Below are 19,903 nucleotides of genomic sequence, written 5' to 3' on the forward strand. Positions count from 1 at the left end.
AGCCTGGAGGATGGCAGAGGAATACTCTCTTGGGGATGGCACAGGCCAAGCTCACAGAAAGCTTGGAGACAAATTCCCACTTTCCAGTCTTCAAAATCAGTATTCATTGCAAAAAGCCGTCCCCATGCATTGCATCCTTTCCGCCCAAGCACAATGCTTGACTGAAGAGATGTTGACTTTAGGAAGGTTAAAGGTGGCTGCCTCATCTAACAAATGGGTTTTACCAAGAGGGGAGGGTTGTTTTTTTTTCTCATTTCAGGAATGAAGTGTCAGGAAGATGTAGAGGGCAAACAGGCCCCTGCTGAGCAGCTGAATGACGGCCCCAGCTGCAGAGGGTGCTGGAGCAATGCAAGACCTGCAGTTCTCACATTTGGGAAGTACATGCCAGCTCCCTTTCCCACATCTGAAGTTGGCAGAACAGCAATGACAGCTCCATTGGGAAAATGGGGCCCGAGTAGTTTAACTCAGAATGCCAAGTAATGTGCAGGAGTTGAGTCATGCCCAATGCTGAGACCCCCTGCTTGGGCCTTGCGCGGCTTCCTGAATGCGAACCTAGACCTGCTTCTGGCTGAACCGAACCCTAGATCAACAGGCAGTCCTCCATCCCCTTCTGCTCCCCCAAATGTTCGTGCATGTAGATAACTGGGATTAATGGTAGCATAATTAACTAGATCCTTGTAGAGGCTGAAAGTAGAGCTGAGAATCTGCAGACCAAGGCTTGAATCCAAACAGCCCCCCATAACCTGTGTGACTTGCGTGGGTGTTATACATGCGATGACACATGCAGAGAAGGAAGGTGAGACACTCTGCATCTGCAAAAAACTTCTGGGCTCTGACTTGGTTCTGCAAGTGCTCAGAACAGTTGCAGCTTTCACAATTTCACCATAACCTGGCCTTTTGGACAAAGAGCAATCATCTGGAGTGTTTCCTGCTGTCAGTGAGCTGGAAACACCTTGTAATTTTTATTCTCCACTACAACACAGGAGTAGTTTCCATCATTATGCAAAGCTCTTCCTAGAGAATGCATCAGGTATCAGATGTATTTTGCAAGAGAGCCAGGAATCATGTGAAAATAGAACAGAATTTGATGTTCCTGTTCAGAAAGATCAGCACTAAATCCATTTGACTTCCTGGAGAAGGCCAAGCTCTAAGACCCAACAGATACCAGGATAAGCACACTTCCCCCCTGACACCCCACGATTCCTTGAGATGGTATAATTCAGAGGTATACAGAGCCAAGCAAAAGAACTAGTGTACCACCTAGCCCCTGGAAGAACTGAGGCTCCAGGTCAGTCTAGGAAATCTCTTTGCATCTACGAGGGAACACGAAACCCTGCACAAGGGGCAGGAGGGGATGGGAAGGAGGCTCCCTCCATTCTGCTCTCCTGCTTGGGTTGTTCTGAGTCTACACCAACACACTCCAAGATACAGCCTTGCTGTTTCCCCAGAAACTGTAAATATGTGTCTCACCAACTCCTTATTGCTTTTTTAAACTCATGTAGAGGATTATGGAATGCCCATAAAAATACAAAAAAGAATCATTTCATCAAGACTTCAGTACTTATTAGCACGGAGAACAGAGGAAGCAGTTTTGTTTCCTTATACCAAAGACATTTTCTGAGTTGAGATGCTATCATTCTGTTTCGTGCAAATATTTTATGGGGTACAACCTCCAGCGCTGCATGTCCTGGGGGGAATCTGCCTTCCATGCACTGAAAGCACCATCTAGCTAAGAAACTTTAACGTACATTCAAAAGGAAAAAAGCAGCTTTCTACTGCTAGAGTTGGTAATCAATCAGCCCTGCCATTCTTCCACTGTCCGCAACCACAGTGCGAAAGCTGGACTTCCAGACTGGACTTTCCCTTGCTGTATTCTTTCCTCAACAAATACAGTGTGGGCTCCCTGGACAGATGGAAATAAATGTTACTTATTAGAAAATGATGCTTTCGCAGAAAGACAAGAGTCCCGACAGGTAAGTCGCAGCATTCGCCTGGTTGTCTGGTACAGACCACACAGAGGGCATCAGAAACAGCCCCCAGCTGAGGCCTCCCAGTTCTCTGCCTCAGACCCCGCTGGTTCCCACTGCCACGTCCTCAAGTCCTGAAAGCTGCAGGACAAAAGCAAGCACCTAAGCAGGACAGCGAGACAAGACATTGCTTTCTTTGACAAGCAGCCCAATAAGAACAGCAGAGTTCTGTTCATTTTCTCACATGTTATTTAAAATTATCCTTCTTTTCAGGCTTACAGTTAAGTGACTTTTCACAGTATAGCAAGGTGTAGAGGAATAAGCACTGCAAAGGGTTGCAAGGAGACTACAGAAATAGGGAACACATGCATGCAAGCTGTCGATGAAAGCATGGACAACAACTTCAGGAGAAACTGCAGTTGCGCTAGCAGGGCTCTTGAGTGGGGCGTTGGGGCGTCCCCAGCTGCCACCCCTGCAGAAACGGGAGCCAGGGCAGATTCCTTGGCTCTAAAGTCTAAGAATCTGCTTTCTGTTAAGAAAAACTGTAAAACTTTCAGCAAAAGATGAAAACCATGTCTCCTATTGGCATAAAAGCAGGAGATTTCTTTACAGGAAGGAGTGGCATATTGAAAATTCCCTGGGAAGTAGGAGACAGAAAGGATAGGTGCCATTAGCAGCAAGCTCCAGCTCTCGGCAAATTCAGCTGTGTTACAAAGCTAACAAAAAGAGTCACCCAAAACCTTATGCATGTGCACGAACCAGGTCTCATACTTTTTTTAAAACTTACAATTGGGCCTTAAATTAAATATAATCTGTGAAGTCCTCTCTTGCTTTTATTTCCCACTTGTTATCTGCTGAATTCTGTATCTGGTTTAGGGCTTTTTCCAAATCCAAAACTTGGGGAATTTTGTTAACTGCAATAAAAATAACTTCACAGTGTTACAGGGAAACATTAAAGCCTTTTTGTTGTGTGCTGCTCTCTCCGTTTTCAAAAAAATACAGACAATGTTTCTTTAAAAGTCTCCATCTGCAAATCCCATTAGATGTGCATATAAGGTTTCGGATGATTAATAGGTGCCTGCTTTGCTTTGGTTGGAGGGACTCAGTGCATGCAGGTTAACCCCTCCCTCCCCTCGCTCACATTTCACTTCACAAACTTGTCACTCTACCCTCGGCACAGTATTTAAAAAGTTTCACCCATGTCCAGCACCTCACTAGGAAGAAAGCTTCAGGCCTTGGGAAAGGCTCCAGGGCAATTGCGGCACGGATCTGCTTATGGTTTTCCAGCCGGGACAATGAAGATGTTTAGAAGAGCTCCCAAAGTAGCAAATTTGCAACAGCATAAAGCTCATGAACAAACTGTTTTTTAGGGAGGAATTGGATTTCTAGTTCCTGTGAAAGTTAGGAATTCTCACGGCAGCTGCCGCTCCATTTTCAAAGCCTGAGCGCCAAGGCGGGAACGTGGCTGGCGGTGGGGCGAGCCGATGGAGCCCACCACCAGCAGCTGCATGCGAAGCCCGCCAGCTCCCGCTCCGCTCTGGGGCTGCCTGCGGGGTGCCCGTGCCGACGTGGCCCCGGCTGCAGGGCTGAGCCCCCTGCCCCCAGCGCCCTTCTCCTTCCACCAGAAGTCGGACTTTGCTCCGTACTGTGATTTCGCAGCCTCCTGCCTGGCGGCGGCTCCCCACAGCTTCCCCCGGGAGCAGCGGGCGCTCGCAGAGCAGCATCCCTCTCCCCAGCGCACCAGCTGGCACCCGGCCGCCACCGAGGCCAGACGACGCCTCAACCCGGCGCTGGCTTCAGTGTCTGCGGAGCCTGAAGGCGGCAGCCCCAACCTGCTGGGTGCTGCCATGGCCGTGCATGGTGGCTATGAGCTACCAGGAAACACTCCAAACAGGACTGAGAAAAAGGCATCCAGAAGGAAAAAGGAAAACTCAGGTAGGTCACAAAAAATCAGGGATGTGGGCTAGTGCAGGCTATAGAACAGGAGCACCTATGAGATTGGGAGTTAAGAAATAAAGCCTATGAAGAAAACATTTTATAATTCTTGCCTAGGGAAACTTATACAACATCAAAACTGAATTGTTTTTTCTTTGATGATCTCCTGTGTTTGTACTTCACGTCTGCAAATCTTGCTAACTGAACCAGGCACTTCCCTTGCCAGCACAATGCAGATTTGCTGTCACCGCAATCACACGGCATGTGCAAGCAGCGCTCAGAGTGCGCGGAGGTGCCGGCATGCACGGCTTACCTGCCATCCGCCTAGTGCACAAGGAAGGAGCCCTTGTCTTGAGCTGCCTGTGCTGGTTGGGAGTGTTGCAGTGGGATTTATGGTCAGAAGTACCAGATGCATCGAAGTCTCCCTTTTGAGATAAATTCAACTTGCCTCACTAAATATTAAATGCTTTCACTTCAAAACAGTAGACACTACAAGCTTGCCCATAAGCACAATGTCCAGCAATAAGGAAAACAATGTAATTTTTCATTGTGTGATCATAACTAGCAAAACACGCTCTTTCTACAGCATAATGTTCAAGAATTTCACAGATATATAATCTCTTATCTAGATATGTGAAATACATATTAAATAGTTTCCTCTGAAGGAAGGTATTGAAAGTTAAAATGTTTATATGTGTTCATTTGCTACTGTGCTAATTTACAAGCTACAGCATGCTTTTCCCCACAGCACTGTTATGAGGCTGGGACTATTTTCCAGTATCCCCATTTTACAAATAGAGAACTGAGACATGTAGATAAAATGATTTTTCTGAAGTTTTGCAGGTTGGCTACGAAAGAGCCACTAATGCAAGTCTCATTTCTCCATCCTGCAGTTTAAACAACGCGCGCGGATCCACTCTCTTTCCATCGCGCTTCCCGTTCCCGTCTCTGCTCTCCTACAGTGCTGGACAGGCCCACTCGGGGCACCCATGAAATAGCTAATATTCTGAGCCTCTTTGTGCCCTGAAGGCTAGTTTACTACCCTCAGTACTGTGTTTTCTTCTTTAGAAACCCAGCTTTGTATTATTTAAGGCCATCTCTATTCCAAAAACATTTTTTGGGCAACCATTTCCCCCAAAACTCAAATGCAAAGAAGTTTTTCTTTTTTTTTAAGGGAAAAATGCTTTTATTAAAACATTTATTAGTCACAGGGTAAAGAGCAGATTTCCATGCACTCAGAGCATGGGGATATCCTTATTCTTAAAGCGACGGAGATGATTCCAAAGCATATCCCCTGTTTTAAGGAGAAGACAAATGCTCCTTCTGCTCTTTATTGTCAGCAGCCTTGACGTTTTCTTTTCACACTTGCTCTGCCCACATGCTTATCATTTCAAGGAGCCGTAAGCAAAGACATCACTGCGGTGCAAAGTGCTTCCTACCTGCCAGCAGCAGCTGCTGGCCATGCAAGCTGCTCCTCTAGGGAAGGCAGAATAACAGAAACACCCTGCAACCTTTTCCTGCTCTCCCCAGACAAAATAAAGCAAATGGGCGAATGCCGATCAATGCTTTTATTGCTGCTTCCTGAGCTTTCACTGCAGTTCTGGCGATGTGTCCGGACACACACCGATTGTGTGTTGGAAGGGGGGACATGCGGCCTCTCTCTCCTCTGGAGAGTTTTCCCTCACTGGGCACCCAGAGCCCTCTCTTCAGAAATTAGTAGGCTAATAAAGAAAGAAAAATTTGAAATCACCTGAAGACAAACACTGCAAAATAAAGTCACTTTTCTTGGTTGGTGCATTACCAGCTACCATCTTATTGAACTGCAGTATAGCTATGGCATGACAATGATTTGTTTTGGTGTGAAAACTTCCAGTTCTCACCAACACTTGATTATTACAAAATAGGCAGTGAGGATCTTAGAATATGGTTCTTTGCAGAGTATTCTGAGAAAAGTCTAACATAACCATATTTCTCAGACAAATAAGCAGAATGATGTAAAAATGAAAAAAAAAAAACCCTTGACAATCTTTAAAATTTTCTTTGAAACTTTGATATATTCAAAACGTTTATAAAACTTCTTTGCTATGGTGGTAACAGCAGTGGCATTTCCTACCAGCAGCCGTGCGCAGCCATGCAGGCACCCTTCCCCTTCCTCTACAGGAGTCTTCAGTCCTTTAGGGGCCTTATTCAGTCCCAACTTTGCAGGCTCATGATGACCTGAAGACAGAAGGGAGCCAAGTGTTGGTTTTCACAGCTGGTTCTGCAGCCTTTCCACAAGTCAGAGCCATTAACGTTTTCAAATTTTTTTTTATACAGGGCTACAAGGATTCAGTTCTGTACAACTTAGCAAATCAGTTAAAGCAATGCCTTTGCAATTACAGCATTTAAGAGGCTAATGGACTTTAAAATGACTTAGAGTTTAATACTGTCTTTCACGTACAATTAAGTAAAAAGTTAGGAACACACAGCAACCTGTAAGGAAACTCCAAAGCACTAAATTAATCTCTAAAGTCAAAAGACAAATGATAACTTTTGGGAGACTGACAGGAGCCCTGCAGGTTGTGAAAAGAAAAGAAAAGAAAAGAAAAGAAAAGAAAAGAAAAGAAAAGAGAAAAGAGAAAAGAGAAGAGAAGAGAAGAGAAGAGAAGAGAAGAGAAGAGAAGAGAAGAGAAGAGAAAAGAATTGCCACATTTGTGTTCATTTCTTAGCATAGTTGGTATAGCATCCCTGCAGCTATGGCTTGAAATTTGGCTTCAGAAATGTGCCTTTTCCAGCCACATTGCAGCTAAGTGCATGGATAGCAAAAAAGTGTTTTGAGGCAGCATAGTGACAAGGATGATACTGAGGCCAGTCGCACACACAGCTCCCTGATTCCCTTACAGGTTTCCTTCAGTGAGGATACAAAGAAGCTGAAAGTCAGGAGGATGCAGGGCTGACGCAGGGACACTGGTTCTCTGCTGTTGATTGTTTCTCCATGCTCTGCCCTCACCATATTCCCCAAATATACACCAGCCCAGGGTGCTTCCTCAGTGACTTTGCTTTGCCCCCTGCACTGGAGAAGGTCCCCATACACTCATTACACATCATGCACACATTTACGTGCTAGCTTTGCTTTGCTGCCAGTTGCTGGGTAGTGACTGTGATGCAGCAGCCAGCATCAAGGGAGAGCAATAATACATATATATGGAGTGAAAGTAAAGATGTGGGGAAGATGACTGCTACTGAGAGTACCATTTAGATGCAATGATTGCAAGGGATGTGGAAGCTTCCTTCCCAAAGCTGCTCAGTCCTAGCCTTGCAGACCTAGGTCTGTGCTTCTGCAGTTCTGGCAATGTGCCCCTTCCTTTCCCTTAGCTGTCCCAGCTTTGGCCCCTTGATCCAAAGACTGACAAGCTGGAGGGGGCATAAAACAAGCTTCTTAAACTAATGTCCAACTTAGCCCTTCAATCAGTAGTTTACATCAGATCCCTACAATGCGCATATCCACATAGATCGATGTAACTGCAAATTACACAACGTGTGCTTGTCTCTTAGAAAACCAGAGCTCAAGCAACAAGCCAGAAACAAGCAGCAAATCACGGAAGGAAAGGACAGCTTTCACTAAGGAGCAGCTACGGGAGCTGGAAGCTGAATTTGCCCACCATAATTACCTGACAAGGCTCAGGAGATACGAGATAGCTGTGAACCTGGATCTCACAGAGAGACAAGTAATTCCTGAACCCCTACCTCCCCAGCTTCTCCTCCCTTCCCCATCATTTCTTCCTAATGCTATAAAACAGACATGTCACTCAAGGGTGGACTTTTGTAATGGCACAGAAGTATTTTAATACAAAACCTCCAAATTCTTTTAAGCACATTTGTTGAAATTTCCTGCAAGTAGTTAATAGATGTAATTCTGTTAGTCTAAACTACATAAGACACATTTAGGAATGTCTGATATCTGCTGAGCTGTTGTTTGTCACCACTCTTTGGTGCATACTGATGTGCCATGAGTTGCAGAAGGAATATGGATATCATGTTAGACTCCAGTTACCAGGACGTTATTTGAACGTTACGTGTTTAATAATTTGCATCCTTCCTGGGTCATGTAATATTTTGAGGGGATAAGGGAAGACAAAAATGCAGAGTTTTGCGGAGACAGATATTTCTGTTCTCCCATTGTGATAGCCAGGGTTTCCTTATCAAAGCTTAATGAACAACAGAGGAATTGCTCAATTAAATGAAGCCAATTACAATTCCTGAAACATTAGATTGGCTGGCCTGACTGTTAAAAGGCATTTAGGGACACCATGCCCATCAAATTTACATGATTAACTGACACAGAGATGGACCCTGGGCAAAGCACTTGTACTGCTGGTTTCTAGGAGAAACATCTGTCTACAACAGATTAGTGAGAATTGTCCCTGCCCTCATTAGAGAGATGGCTTAGTTAACCTTGTGACGCCCCTTCCACCTTTTCTTCCAGAATCCCACAAAACATTCGTTTATCAATATACAACTGGCTACATGGGGTCTGCCTATACGGCTGAAATTGAGGCAATAAGTAACATTTCCTTTCTATCATCCAGGTCAAAGTATGGTTTCAAAATAGAAGAATGAAGTGGAAGCGTGTTAAAGGCGGGCAGCCAGTGTCCCCCCAGGACCATGACACAGAAGATGTGGACTCTGCTGCCTCCCCCAGCTCTGAATAGTCCTTGCAGCAGTGAGGAGGGGTATGGAGAGGGGACTGCTCACAGAGCGGATGCTGCGCGGCTCCGATCAGCGCTGTCGCCGCGAGATGAGCCTGCCTGCAAAACCTGTAGCCCTGAGCCTTTGAAAGGGGAATGATGCTCTAAGTGCAGAGGCACTTAAAGAACACAGGGGAAAAAAGCCAAGGAAGGGCATGACTTTGATTTTTGTCTGAATGAATTTAACTCTCCAGAATTGTCTTACTTCCACAGGTGTGTCTTCAGAATATTAACTAAAAACACTGAATATAAAGCAGGAATAATGTTGTCTAGGCTCTCAAATGCTCAGAAAATACAGGTCGTCAGGCAGCAAGAAAGGGTTCAATGAGTGATAATGCAACGCCGTATTCACATCCAACCCTTCCCTGGTCACTTCTATGCATTCTGCATTTGGAGCTGGCATGGCACATTTTCCTTGTGCCTTCCTTCAAGTCATCAATAAATGTGTTGGTAGTCACTGATTTTTCATGCAATATGAACAGAAAACATACATGGCCAGGCAATAAGATAAAAAACAAAAATTTGAGGGCAAAACTATAGACACAATGCTGCTTGCCTGTTGGGGAGGAGATGGCTTTCCCCTTAGGAATACAAGAGGGCAGGTGCCTTGCTGATAGCAGCAATTTGTGGCAGGAGATTTCTTCCAAGCTTACAGCAAATCCTGAAATCATGTTGCTAAATCTCAAATTCAAATATTTTTTCAAAACAATCACTACCAAATATCACATCAGATACAGCAAAGATTAAGCCTTCTGAACACAGTAGCTATCACTGTTTTGTTTTAGATATTTTTGTCTCTTTAACTGAAGGAAAACTACTCTTTCATGCTCTTTCTTTTCTTTCTTTTGTATTTCTGGAAACTCTCTGAACACCCAGTATTTTCTTTGTGAATTTAGGATTGTTAGGAGAAGCAGAAAACAATATTATGGGGAGTGATTTAGCTGAGTTTTCCTGTCTTCAAATTCTTGGTTTGTTTTCCGTTGGAAACAAAACTTTCCGCATAACAAGCATGCACATGTGTATATTTAAATCACGTACAAATACATCTGTCAATCAACGTATTGTCTGGATTTACACTTATTACTCATAGACCTCAAAATCAGTATCACGGTTTATCAAATTTACAGTTATGTGACCAACTTAGCCTTTTTTTGGCTGTTTGCAAACTTTCCATTAATATGTTATTTTTTTGTGAATTTTTTTAGTGTTTGCAACTGTTCAACTAGTTCATACAAATGCAAAGTATCTTTTCTCTTCAAAACATGTAGACATACTGTGGCTTTTTTGTCATTCCATTTTGATTTTTTTCTCAGTGCTTGATCACCTCTGCCTCTGACAGGCTTTGAGGACATCAGGAAACTTTACCAGTGATCTTTAAAGCCACTAAAGCTGAGATAGCCAACTGCCCCTATTTCAAATGTAAATAATATATTAAAAAAACCTTTCCAATACAAGATCATAAACTGTCCTGGCACCACCAGATATCTTAACAACACTTCCACTTGAAAATGTTCCCCTTTCATTCAAAAATTGTATTATATCAAGTTTATTACAAAGTTTTAGGAAAGCATAGTGTCTGTTTCTATTTCTTCTGTCCTTTTGTTTAATGTATTCTAATGCAATTTTGCCTTTTTTAAACAGATTTTCACACTAGCATATTACATAATGAGTTTTGAGAATACTGAAACTCATGTTTAAACACTTGAAAGGTAAGCACTATTTGCAGCTGTGGCATGCTATCATACTGTCTTCATTTCAGCTTATTCTGCTGCATCGTTTTGGGGCATTAACTTGGAGAAACACAAAATACTCTGCAGATATGGTGGATATAAAGTTACATATCTGGATGATATGTTCATAAACTTATCTGTGGTCATTCCACTTTGTAAAAGACCTCAGAATAGCTAATATGAACATTTGTTGTAAAAGAGATGATGCATTCTTTTCAAAGAGCTAAGAATTACTGTGTCTACTATGAAAAATTGTCCATCCACTCCATCTTTTAAAATTTCCAGACTATTTGACAGATGAAAATTGAACATTTTAGAGTAGACATTAATGCAAAAATGATTTAAAAATAAAGAAACTCGAGAAGTGAAAAGTTATACAAGGTATTTTCCATGCTGTGACCACAGCAGGGATGCAAACACTGGTAAATCCTGTGAGTTTCAGAGGTGTAATCCAGTGACTTCTCAGGCCAGCCAGCCAGCCACTCAGCCAGAACTGTCACCTGTAAAAAGTCCACTAATTTCTCTGGAGCAACCAGCATGCACCTCCCCTCCATAAGCTTAAATAACTGCTGCATTTACTGCTAATTAATAATTAATAAGAATAATTAAGAATAGGCATGTCCTCTCCCTAGGCTAGACCTACTTGTCTCACTTAAGATCTTTATGGAGAGGAAACACTATCCTCATTTTCCTCCCGGTCAGACTGTGTGAGATTGGTATGGGATTTCAGTAGGAGACCTTGCAGACAGGAGCTTTTGGCCAGATCCCAGCTGCGGCAGCAGCACTAAGCCAAGGCACACCATCAGAGTGTGATCGTTATTTGGGTTTCGTAAAACTAGGTGGTTAAAAAAAAGGCTCACACACAGATGAGAAGAACTCATAGATTATGGTAACTTTAAGAGCAGAGAATGTCTATTGCTCTGCTTAAACTTTGGTGCCTTCTGATTAAGATTCTGATTAAATTTCTCACTAGTTTAACTCTCGCTCTTGATAAACACTGAAGAAAAAGCTATTTCTGTGAAAAACTCTGGTGCCAACTCAGGCATCCTAGCCCCATTTCCAGGAACAAGAAACACCTCATGTCCGGGTTCCTTTGCTGCTCATTTCCTTGTAAGCACTGAAGCCAGCTGTGACTGTGCATCAGCCCACCACCTCCTCCCTGCTATGTTTAGGCAGTTTGCAAGCTGCAGAAGAAGTTTATTTTGTGATGAGACCTGTTGGGCTCTTGGCTACTACCATAAACCAAAATGAATCTAGATCAACTCCTCACCCAGAAAGAAGCTTAATAAATATTCCCTTTCAGGGAAGCTGATTGGATCCTAGTTCACTTAAAAGTGAGTCAAAGGGATCTCAGTTTGCACCTATAATTACAGCGCCTAAACTGCTCTTGCTCTGACTCTTGACAAATAGGTACAAGTCACCCATGAGATCATTTTATGCTGGAGTTTCCATGTGAAACTGTCAGCTTATTCTGAGATTTTAGTGTTTCATGATGGAACATTTTGCCATCAAAGCGTTTGACCCCCTGAACCTTTGGTGCCAAGAATCTTTCAGGCAAAGCCTGTCGCCTGGGAGAAAAATCTCTGACCTTCAATTATTCTTCTCAGAAATACACATCAGGCTTTATTCTCCCTGCGGAAGGGAAGTAAGCTACCTGGGGATGTTTGGCAATGCTTCCCATGACCGAAGCTCAATAAATAATCTGTGCACAGTCACCCACATAACATAGGAAGGGTCTGACAGGTCTTCTACAGGAAGCATGTGCAGGCAGAGGAACAAGATTTCTTCCCATATAAGGCCCACGGAAACAATCCATGGGGAATGGGGATATCTGTATAAACTCACCAATATGTGCTGAAGTCCTTTATTTCTGTGCTGCCTCTTCCAAATGCAGGAAGAAAAGCACTTTCACTAGAAGCCAACACTGCTATTAATTCCTGTTCTAACTTTCTAGCAGCTCTGTGAGAAGACAGCTGCATGGTTTTTAATTGAACAAACTGAATGTCTGGACTTCTGAGATGAGCTGTCCAAGTCATGCATGAATATGTAATTATTCATCTGAGTTTCTTAAAAGGTATCTTACATGTTATGTGGTCCAGAGCACACAAATAAAGGGCCTCCCAGCAAAATACACTATTTCCTATTATTCACTCTTGACAAATTCCCTTGCAATAAGGGGCTGAATTTTGTACTCTTCAAAACAATAACGTCAAAAAAAGGCATGATGGCAGTACAGGCAGATGAACCCATGGTAGCTACTTCAATGCTTTGTTAATGTAAAGGGGAAACGCTCCAAGCTTGCTAATTCTGTTACTGGCACTACATTGCAAGGGCAATGCTTAAAGCCAGTCAATTTTTGTCCACATTGCACCTAGGAGAAAGCCTCTAGCTATTGCCAGGGGTTTAGATGGTACTTATTCAGGAAAAATGTCTCTGGGAATTTGAGTTCCTGAATGAATATCAAAACTTGCCAAAGAAACAATGAAATATAAAATCCAAATCTCCTGAGTATGTTTCTTCTTATTTTGGCAATTTTTTAGTTCAAGATGTTTTCAGACATATTACAGTAGTCTCATGGAGATGATGCTATACAATATCCAATCAGGTGCTTCAATGAAATTTCACAGCAATAATCACTAGTATTAATAAAATAGATATAAAGCCAGTCATAATTAACTGTCAGCATAGCTGAACCTGTCTGTGCACAGCTATGAGATTACCATATTATTAAATTACACTCCCTTTGTAGAAGTTATTCATGCTGGTCTCATCTGTTAACTCTCTATGGGTTCTTTCAGCATCTGAACAATAAAGGTTATCTTCAGTCATCTGTGGCAAACATATTCAGAATACCTGCTTCAAAAGAAAAGATTATAAATCAGTTCCTTAGAAACACAGGTATAATGAAGATGATTGCAAACAAACAGCTCAAAAAAATAACTCCTTAGAGTGGAGTAACATTCTGCTCTGTTCCTTCTGCATGTGTTTCTTACAGGCTGTTACTCTTAATTATCAAATATATGCAAGAAAAGGATTTGTAGAGGGAGAATCCTACTGCACCCTCGATCCAGAGACAGAAAGCTGGAGTGCCGTGCATGGAAACGTGTGCCAAAGCACTGCTGTGCCTGGCTGCAGAGCACCCATCCCACGCTGGACTAGGCGGCTGCAAGGCACAACAAGCACTGCAGCCGGTGACGAAACGCTCTGCCCCACTCTAGCATTCCTGAGCAGGGACCCTAATGAGAAACCTGTCTATACTGCAGGGTAAACAACCCTGCTCTATTTACAGTCTGTCTTAGTACCAGATCAAGGAAAAATTCAGCAATAATGAAGGACAAATATCTTTCAGGAATGGGAGACAGGCTAGATGACTTTTGGAATATATTTTTCTATGGTTTGATAGTAGCAAATTCACAGTAATAAAATATTTTGCTCAAGTGCATGCCATTAGGAAAGCTCTTCCTGTCCCAGAGAGCAATCTGCCTCCCGTGTAGAAACAGTCAGCAGCTGCCACCACTAAGGGCTTGTGGAAGCAGGTGTGGAGTCACCAGAGCTTCGAGGAAGTGCCAGATTCCTATTCTGGAAACATATTTTTATTCCTTTCTGAATGGAAGCGTGCTCTGCAGAAGCTGTGACGCAGTTTCACATGAGCCAGCCCTTGCCTAGCCCAGGGAAGGGGTTTGTACTTGGAAGAGTGTCACCTTGTGGTAAGTGTCACCCGTGGTGAGCACTTTAGTGTTTACTGCAAACAGCAAAAATCTCTCTCCACCCAAGAGAAACGGTTTTCTGCCATTGCAGGGTTTGAGCACGGTGCACATAACACCAGCAGGAGCCAGATACCAACCCAGGGCTGTTACAGAAGTGCTTCCTCCCTTCTTTGCTTAGCAGAAGTTCTGTGTTTGGTTATTTTCATTCACTCTTGTTTGTTTGTTATTTCAAATGTTGCTAGTTGTGGCCAGGTGATCACAAACATCTCATGCTTTTCTAAAGGAGACTCTCCCAGCAGGGAGCGTATCTACCCAAACAGCCTTACCATGGCCCACAGTGTCTGCAGGTCCCCAGCAGAGGCCTGGGGGGAGATGCTCGCGCCCGGGGCAGGCTGCACCGCACCTCCCCGCCCACCTCCAGACCGGCTTCTCCCGAGATACCCGAAACTGCTGCACGACCTGTGCGATTGCCATGAGCCCTGCTGGGGAGCTCCCTACACTTCATGATGGCCATGTTAAGCCCATCAAGGAGAGAGGCAACACTGCAGCCAGATGTGAACTTGACTGCACTAAATGAGCAACTTGTCCTAAATCATAAGCCACAGGTAGTGAAAGGCCCTTACAGAGCAAACAGTGGCATCGGCCTTCATAAATTATACTTATGCCTGGAGAAGCTGCTTGCAGCCCTAAGCATTTCAGGTTTATTTTCCACATACCATAGCCCCTGCTGCTGCAAATCTCTGTCTCCCTGAAAAAGACCCCTTCTCTGTCAGCATTACAAGCTGGTGAAAGGGCTAAGGAATGGGATAGCTGCTCACAACTGCACTTTTCACCGAGGCTGGTAATAAAAAGTGTCCAATAAAAACATGACACTTCCTTTTCCATAAGGTATTACTTAAGTGGATATGACTGTATTTCATCAGGGAGACAGCAGAGTGAAAAATTGGAAGCAACAGCTCCGCTTCCCTTCAAACACTTTTTAAAGCTATGACATATCCCTGTTAATGTTTTCTTAAACCACCTGCTCATACTTTTCCCTGACAATGTAAGAGGCGAAGCTTGCAGAGAGCATAGTTGTGTACCACAATGGTAAAACTGTTTGAGTTGGCTGGGTGTGACTGAGGCAAAAGCTGTGATGTCTTCTGCATCTCCTCCAAGATGCTTATTGCAAGGACTGGGAAAACAAGGTGCTAAGAGAGAGCAAGCTAGACAAAATATCCAGAGGCTGCCTGCCCATAGGATTCTCTCCAGCAGAACCACTGCTCTTCGTCCAAGTAAATTTGTGACCCTTCAGGGGCAGATAATGACTCCCTTCCCCCTGTGCGCTGTGAGTCTGGCCGAGTTACAGCCATGTGACATGACGTTCATTACCTGCCTTTCCTGAGCTCCCTTTCCTGTGGCATTTTTTTTCCTGTGTAATAGACGCCAAAGTTGCAGATGGTGGACATTGTCTCTCTTTATCAGGCTATCTGGTCCTGGCATTCATAAGTGTCCAAAAAAAGCCCCCCAAAAAACAAAGAAGTCTGGAAACTTGCTACATTTTTGCAATGCGACCTCAAAGATGCAGAACTGGGGGTTGCTGTAAGCCATGAACTGGTGACAGCACTTCCTGAAGCTGAGATACATCTCACAAAAACCCTCCTGGCAGCACTTTTGAGAAGACATTCCTTGTCTGAAGTAATCATGATTTAAGTTTTGCTTCCTTCCCTGCACAGAAGACTTTGATGGAAGCTTACTCAATGCTGTACACAGGTTTCCACTACCTGCAGTAGTTCGGGGATGCTGACGAGCTGCACAGCATAATTTTCCAATGAAACATTAAGCCTCTCTCAAAACTAGAGATTAAACACTAGTTGCTATTTGTGTTTTTCAGTGCTTGTATTGTGCCGTTGAGTAGGTCAGAGATGATCTGGAGTCCCTTCATAGCAGCGCCTACAAAGCTACTGGGGCCACAGTTTGGCACCAGAGCCTCCAAGTATCTCCTGCTCTAACACCAGCATCACTAACAGGGTCCCAGACAGTTTGGTGCTTGCATCCTGGCTCTTGTTTAAAGATTTGAAAACACAGACTACTTTGCTTGAAAATTATACTAACAGAGTGGAGCTACTTGGGGCTGGAGTTTAATTTCCAGCTGTGATGTGTCAGCTCCAGCTGTGAGATTTCTCATGTTAATTAGTTGCAACTCAGAGATAAATCTGATTTAGTCTGTATGAAGCTATGAGTAGAAGGTGAAAGTATATGGATTCACATGCAAATTTAGTTGCACGAAACTAAATGGTCAAGAGAGGACCCTGCATTTGGATTGGCTTAATGTAGGGAGATGCCAGTCTTTTTAAAGATGAGCAGATGAATGTGGCATTATATATTTGGGATTAATCAGTGGAAGGGCAAATAGGACTACCATAGTGAACTACCATACTACTATAAGGGCAGTGCATCTACTAGGCTTCTAAACTAATATATCTCCATAACAACAACAGTGACTCTTGTTGAAAAGCTTAATTGTTTTCAGAGTTAACCAGTGATATCAAACAATGCATGTGCAGCCATCATTTCTGCAGACTGGTAAAAAAATATATGTTGGTGTAGCTCCTTATAGCAGACAAATCTAAAGAAGGTGATAGCTCAATAGTGCTATTATGGATGGAGAGAAGAAAATAAGCATTCCCTTTCTGAAGTTTTTATATTGTACTGTGATCATAAAAAGTACCTCTCTCTCCAGGATGAAGACAACAGGGCAGCGCAGACCTTAGCTAGCAAGTCTCAGAAATTTCTGAGCCGATTCCAGGAATTTATGATGACACTTATTCACCAGAAGCCTAAGACAGGTCTTCGTCTTGAACAAGAAGCTAAGAGAGGATATGCCAAAGGAGACCAAAAAAAATAATCTAAAAGAGCATCCAGAAAAGGGTCAAGATTAGTCTTTTGGGTGCATCTCCCAAGTTTCCTCTAAGGTTTTGCTTGACTGCTTGCTCTCTAGTTTGACCTATAAAGGGTCTAACAAATCCTGAAGCGATTTATCTTGCAGAGGAAATGAGACAAATCGTTCTGTCTGCACTGAGCCAGCTGTCCACATTTGGGCAGCAGGCATGTGAAATTTAGAAGGGTCACTCTCTTTTGACATTATAAACAAAGATAAGCAGTCCGGGTAAGCATTGCTGGGTACACAACCTGTATAATCAGCCTATATTATCCCCCAAAATATGGGTACTGAAAATGAGCAAACGGAGCTCACACCTGCCTCTTCCAACACGATACTTCGACATATTCCAGAGAACTCCCTGCTATTCTTTAACAGAGTGTGGAATAGGCACAAAGTAGAGACAATGAAAGGAAAGCTATGATGGAAACCTATGAAGAAAACTGCATGCTTCTCTTCCTATATTTAATAATCTGGAGAAGCGATTAGCCAATAAAAGTAAAATGCAAAGATGCACAGCAAAACCAAGGTGTATATCTATACCTGGGTACACACCTCTAGAGAGAGAGCACACAGGAGACATTTGGTATGGGATGATTCCTGGAGCTAAGGTGAATTCAATCTGACAGAAAAATCAAAATCCAATTCCATATTTTACAAAGGAAAAAAAATTCTCCCATTAAAACCACTTTTAATTCTTTTGATAAAAACAAGTATGTCAACACTTCAGCTTTTTTCTGCCCTTTCGTTCTCCTCATCACTGTACTGAGGTGGGCTCCTCTAGAGATGCACCAGTGCAATGTTCACCTTAGCTCTTGTGGCAGGAAGTGCTCCAGATCAGGCCTGATGAGGAAATCTTATTTTACTGAGTAATGGGGCAGAGGGGAGTCTACATAGGATATGGCTGTCATCTGTCAAGCTCTATTTCAGTGTACATCTCAGCCAAGATATAATCTAAATCTTTAGCTGTTGATAGTTACTGCCTCAGCTGTTGCATATCTGGCTTCGGCATATCCTTTCTCATCAGGCTGGGTGGTGTGGTGACTGGGTCTCTCTTCTAGATACCTGGCAACCCAGGCTAGAAAAGCAGGTATCTTACACTACTAAACCAGTGATGCAAATGCAGCAATGCTCTCGCTCTGCAGAGTGCTGTCTGTGCAGCTGACCTGTGCAAGTGTGGACAGAGAGGGAAAAGCTTTGGCATGTGGGATGACTCTGTATACAGACATGCATATTGCTGGTGGGGGCACATAAGAGAGCTGACACGCAACCTCCTGGCTGGTGTGTCCTTCTCACGAGCCATGAGAGCAATCCTGCCGTTTCAGTCTGAATTATCCTGCCCCACCTCCTGAGGCCAAGTGTGGTCAGGTCTCGAACACAGTTTCTCCTGTGCATTTTATATTTGTGACTTTGATTATGAATATTTAAGTCCATTGCTTCCTGGGAATCTCCAGAGAAGTCACACCAAAACATTAATCTGTGATGAGACACTGCTCTGCCGCAGAAACAACAGTCTCTATTGATATAATTGAAAAAAAAAAAAAGCGCCTGCCATTATTCCACTCTTTTCACTGGATACACCTTATCATATGACTAGCAAAGCCTAATGTTTGGTTAAGGAGTGCAAAGGTTAACACACACCAGATGGCAGAGAACCGTATTTTTGCAGGGGCTGAAGAACCATTTGGCTGAAAATACCTTAGACTAGAAATCTGGGGCAGAAAGAGTGGAGGTTTCTCAGCGTTTTACATGGAAAAGCCAACAATTTGCATACAACCTAGAGTCCTAATGCCTCCTCAAGGTTGCTAGAGCTGCTGTCTCATGCAGCATCATGTACATTTTACATAACACATTGGTCTGTGGGCCACTTGGTATTTGCACTTAGGGGATGCATGCCACGGAGAGCAGTGCCATGCAAAGCACCCCCAGCTGGACCCCTGGCACTGTGCTAGCTGCTGAACTCGCATGCAGTCATTGCAGCATCACAAAAAGAGCGGTGGCAATGACATGTTCACGTCCAGCAGTGACGGGATTTTAACTGAGAGCGCTGCTGCTGCTGGCACGAAGGCAGCGGGCCTGGGGGCAGCACGTGGGTGCCAGATAGATAGCAGCTGCGAGGGTGCGTTTCTCCTGCAGCTCCCTGCCAGCCTCCTGCCCCTCTGTGAGCTTGCCAGGGGAGGGAGTCCCTCGAGGTCCCACACGCACGTCCCTACGTGGGCAAACACAGCGTAACTAACGCTCACCCTAATCCTTTGGCTCATGCTGTCTGGAAAGCAGAAGAGCCGTTTTAGGAACCACTTTCTAGCCAGACGTTTGACTGGGACATGTTCTACATGAGGAGAGGTTACAGATCCCACTCCCACCAGTGTTTCCTGAGTGGAGCCAGGCGCACGCAGCACATCCGGCAGCTGCAGCCCAACTTCTCCACTGCGTGGAGCGGACGCAGGGCCCGTCGGCTGCCCATGCTCTCTCTGCTCCGGCACTGCTCCTATTACATTTCATCAGCCACTATCTCATATTTTGGGTAATTCTCATCCCCTAGGGAAAGCGTATGCCCCCTCTGAGAAATATTATATGTCTGCGTTAGTGACTGGACTCTGAGTACTGGATCCCTGCAGCACAGCTAAGCGCGCAGACAGGAAACCCACTTTCTCTCAGCGACTGCAGCAGAAGGGCTCCTGTCTGACTGCTGCTTGCCTGGTGCTGGCTGTAAAACAATCGTAGTGTCAGGCTATCGCCTTTCACACTGCATTTGTGAGTTATGACAGGGCAGCATACACCACCATCCTGGGGATGGGCAGGTGCTGCAGAGCCCCACAGCCTCCTTTCCCCATCCTCCCCTTGCACAGGGCCACCTTGTTTTAATTTGCACATGGAGAAAGGGTTTGCATCCAGGACTAGGCTTTTCAAGCACCAT

At 44.0% G+C, this 19,903-nt stretch overlaps 1 protein-coding gene across 1 annotated transcript; it reads left to right on the forward strand.

Annotated features, from left to right (window-relative positions):
- The first annotated feature begins 3,427 nt into the window (after positions 1 to 3,427).
- On the forward strand, positions 3,428 to 10,197 carry MEOX1 (mesenchyme homeobox 1). The gene is made up of 3 exons (XM_067312026.1): positions 3,428 to 3,902; positions 7,437 to 7,609; positions 8,471 to 10,197. The coding sequence occupies exons 1-3, from the start codon at positions 3,452 to 3,454 to the stop codon at positions 8,591 to 8,593; spliced, it is 747 nt and encodes a 248-aa protein (XP_067168127.1). The 5' UTR covers positions 3,428 to 3,451; the 3' UTR covers positions 8,594 to 10,197.
- Positions 10,198 to 19,903: the final 9,706 nt, after the last annotated feature.

The sequence above is a fragment of the Apteryx mantelli genome, chromosome 28, assembly GCF_036417845.1.
Source record: "Apteryx mantelli isolate bAptMan1 chromosome 28, bAptMan1.hap1, whole genome shotgun sequence".
Taxonomy (NCBI): domain Eukaryota; kingdom Metazoa; phylum Chordata; class Aves; order Apterygiformes; family Apterygidae; genus Apteryx; species Apteryx mantelli.